This window comes from Emiliania huxleyi (assembly GCF_000372725.1).
Source record: "Emiliania huxleyi CCMP1516 unplaced genomic scaffold EMIHUscaffold_999, whole genome shotgun sequence".
Taxonomy (NCBI): Eukaryota; Haptophyta; order Isochrysidales; family Noelaerhabdaceae; genus Emiliania; species Emiliania huxleyi.
This window is the reverse complement of record NW_005194643.1, coordinates 1-2,905: the sequence shown is the minus strand read 5'-3', so window position 1 is coordinate 2,905 and position 2,905 is coordinate 1. Positions and strand designations below refer to the sequence as shown.

The window sequence follows — 2,905 nt, the reverse complement described above, 5'->3', positions numbered from 1 at the left end:
GGACCAGTGCGGCATCGCGCCATCGACAGCTCTGAACTGCGCCTCACCACTGACCGGGAAGGCCGCCAAGTGGGCCAGCACAGGTCGCACATTGTGGCAGCAGTCAGCAATGCATGTCTGATAGCTAGAGCAGCAGCATCAGGGTCGCAGGGTCGGATCGTGTCAAGCCTCTCGCCCGGCCGGCCGCGTGCAGACGTTGGCCTGTCTGCTGTCTGGAGTGATCTGTCGGCGGTCAGTACGACCGATCAGGTCGGAGTTTTCTGATGGTTGGAGGGTCTATCTGTATGTACTCCTCGAGATCTCTCCAAATCTGCCCTCTACTCAACCGTACTCATTCGGGAAGTCGGTGCTAGTAGAGACTAGTAGAGCCGGAGCCCCGTTTCCGCACTGCTGCGCACGGCGCACGGTGCCTCCGGGGGCCCCCGCCTCCCCCCAGAGCCGACCCACAGGCCCTTGTCCGCACAGCCCTCATTCACCAGGCGCATGGATGCAGTCATAATATGTAGCCCTTCTCTCCCGAATTTGGGAGCAATAGCCGTAAATAGTACTTTTTGGCACAACCACAAGCCGCCTAGTCTGGCCCCGGTTTACTTTCTTTGCGGTATCTTGACGTATCTCTCCGTATAGGCTGACCGTATCTCCCGCCGTATCCCGCCGTATCCTGGCCCGCCTCCACGGCTCACGCCGAGCAGCCTGGCCCTAGGCCCGGCCTCTCCGCGTTCTCCAGAGAGAGCGCGAGCAAACAAAAAAGAAACTTAGACGTCGATGACGAGCTCTCGCCAATCATGGGAATCGACAACTCGACAAGCGGGGCCGTCGAAGCGCGAAGTTCGCCCGTCGCGTCCGATTTGCGGTTTCACGCTTCACGGACGTCGCCCGTCAACCGCTTCAGCCCATGATAGACGCCAAACTGGACCGCAGCGCTCGGCACGCTCTTGAGAGCGTAGAGCGCGCCGCCACGGTAGAGGCGAGCCACGCCGCCCTCGCAGAGGAGCGCGCGCGCCGCCTCGAGGTACGAGAGCGTCTCGGTCCCGCGGTGCCACTGGATACGGCGTCGGACGGTGTCGTTTGGGTACATGACCATCCCGGCGAGGAGGGAGGCCAAGGTACCGTTGATCGCCGGCGCGAGCCACCAGTCGGCGCTGCGCGCCTGAAGCCAGCCGAAGGAGCCAAAGCGGGTGCCCTCAAAGGCCACCGCGCCGGCCGCCGTCGCCCCGACGCCGCGGTAGAGCGCTCGGACGCCGCCTCCCTCGCGCATCAGTGATGCCGTCACGGCGCCGAGTGATGCCGTGCTGACCGCCGCCGCCGCGCGCGTGCGCAGCAGGTCGAGCGGGTAGGTCAGCAACGTCGCGAGCACGCCGGCGAGCGATCCGGCCACAAAGTCGTGCCCAACGCGGACACGCAGTGCGTCCTGCGCCGCAAAGAGGATGGCCTTGGAGGAGGCGGCGCGCGCGACCGCCAGCCCGTTGCCGCGCCACATGCCCGACCAGCCCTCAGCGGCGAGCACGTTGCGGGCGGAGGCGAGCGCGCTGGCGTCGGGCCGCGTTGTCTGCCCGACGAGCCGCACGCGCTCGAGCGGCGAGACGACCGTCTTGCCGACGGCGCCAGCCACCGCGCCGTTGACGAGGCGCGTCGCGTGCCGGCGCGAGTCGCCGGCGGAGGAGGGCATGTCGAGCACACCGCTGCTGGTGACGGCGGGCGGGTCGTAGATCGCGTGGATCTCTGCCGACTCGAGCCCTCGCGGCCGCGGCAGCTCGACGCCTCCCGACTCAAAGCAGGCGCGCGCCTCGGATTCGATCCACGCCTGCCTCGGCCGGCAGCTCGGGTCGTCCGCGAGCCACTCGGAAACCGCGGCACCAACGAGAAAAGAATTTTTGGTATGAGCGCGAAAAGAAGTGAGCAAATCCAGAACGAGGCGCTCTACCGGGCCTGCCGCGCGTACGGCTTAGGTGAGCAATTCCTCGCTGCGGCGCAGGACGAGGGCACATTCGGCGAGTGGCTCGACGAGCTACCCTTCGAGGTGGCTGCGGCGACCGCCCGGCTGCTCAAGCACCACGCGCGCTCCGGCGCGTGGGTCGAGAGCTCTCGCCCGGCAACCCTAGCCAGGCCTCACGCGCTGGCCGCGACCGCGACCGCTCGAGCCCGAACTGCCCGTCAGACATTGTTTGTGTCTGTGTGTCGCTCGTGCGTGCCGTCATCATCTGACAAAACAAATCTCATCATGTGTCCGGCGTCCACCCATACCGCGTTGGTGTCCAGTCCGAGCCTGGCTGTTCTTCACCTTTCTACCTACCTCAGACATGTCGGAATTGTCGGAGAATAGCGACTAGCACACCTCTGAGTCCCAGAAACCCGAGCGAGAGGAGGAGTCACGATTTGAGAAAAAAATCAGCGACGCCAGTGATCAGCGACGCCGCCGGTGAAGTCAGTGGTGGGTGTGGGATCAGCGACGCCCCCACCATGCTGGCTTTTTCACGCCGCCGCCACCCTCGCCTCTTCCTGATGATGCCTCTCCTCACACTGCTGTCGTGCGTGGCCGGCGAGGCGCCGAGCCCGCCCGCCGGCGCGGCGCCCAAGGCGTCCAAGCTCTCCGCCTCGCGGGTGGCCACAAAGCCAGTGCTGGCCGGTGCCGGCGGTCCGCCGTCGTTGGACGGCGAGGACGACGGCGAGGTGGGAGTGGCCGCCGAGCTGGCCGCCGAGGTGGGCGGCGGCGGCTTTGCCCAGCGGCTGCAGGCGCGGCTGCGCGACCTGCTCGCGGGGCCCGAAGCCGGCGGTGAGGGCGAGGAGGCCGGCGCGGCCGAGGCGGCGCCTCCGAAGCGCGCCAACCTGATCATGATGCTGGTGATGATTGGGGTGCGTCTGGTCATGACGCTCTCGCTCATGTACTTTCGCAAGCAGCCGTCGC

The 2,905-nt window shown here is 66.6% G+C and overlaps 1 protein-coding gene across 1 annotated transcript; it reads right to left on the bottom strand.

Annotated features, from left to right (window-relative positions):
* Nucleotides 1-856: 856 nt before the first annotated feature.
* Nucleotides 857-1,669, bottom strand: EMIHUDRAFT_250875 (hypothetical protein; the record flags this gene model as incomplete). Its single annotated transcript, XM_005756006.1, has 1 exon — nt 857-1,669. One exon carries the CDS (start codon nt 1,667-1,669, stop codon nt 857-859), a length of 813 nt encoding a protein of 270 aa, XP_005756063.1.
* Nucleotides 1,670-2,905: the final 1,236 nt, after the last annotated feature.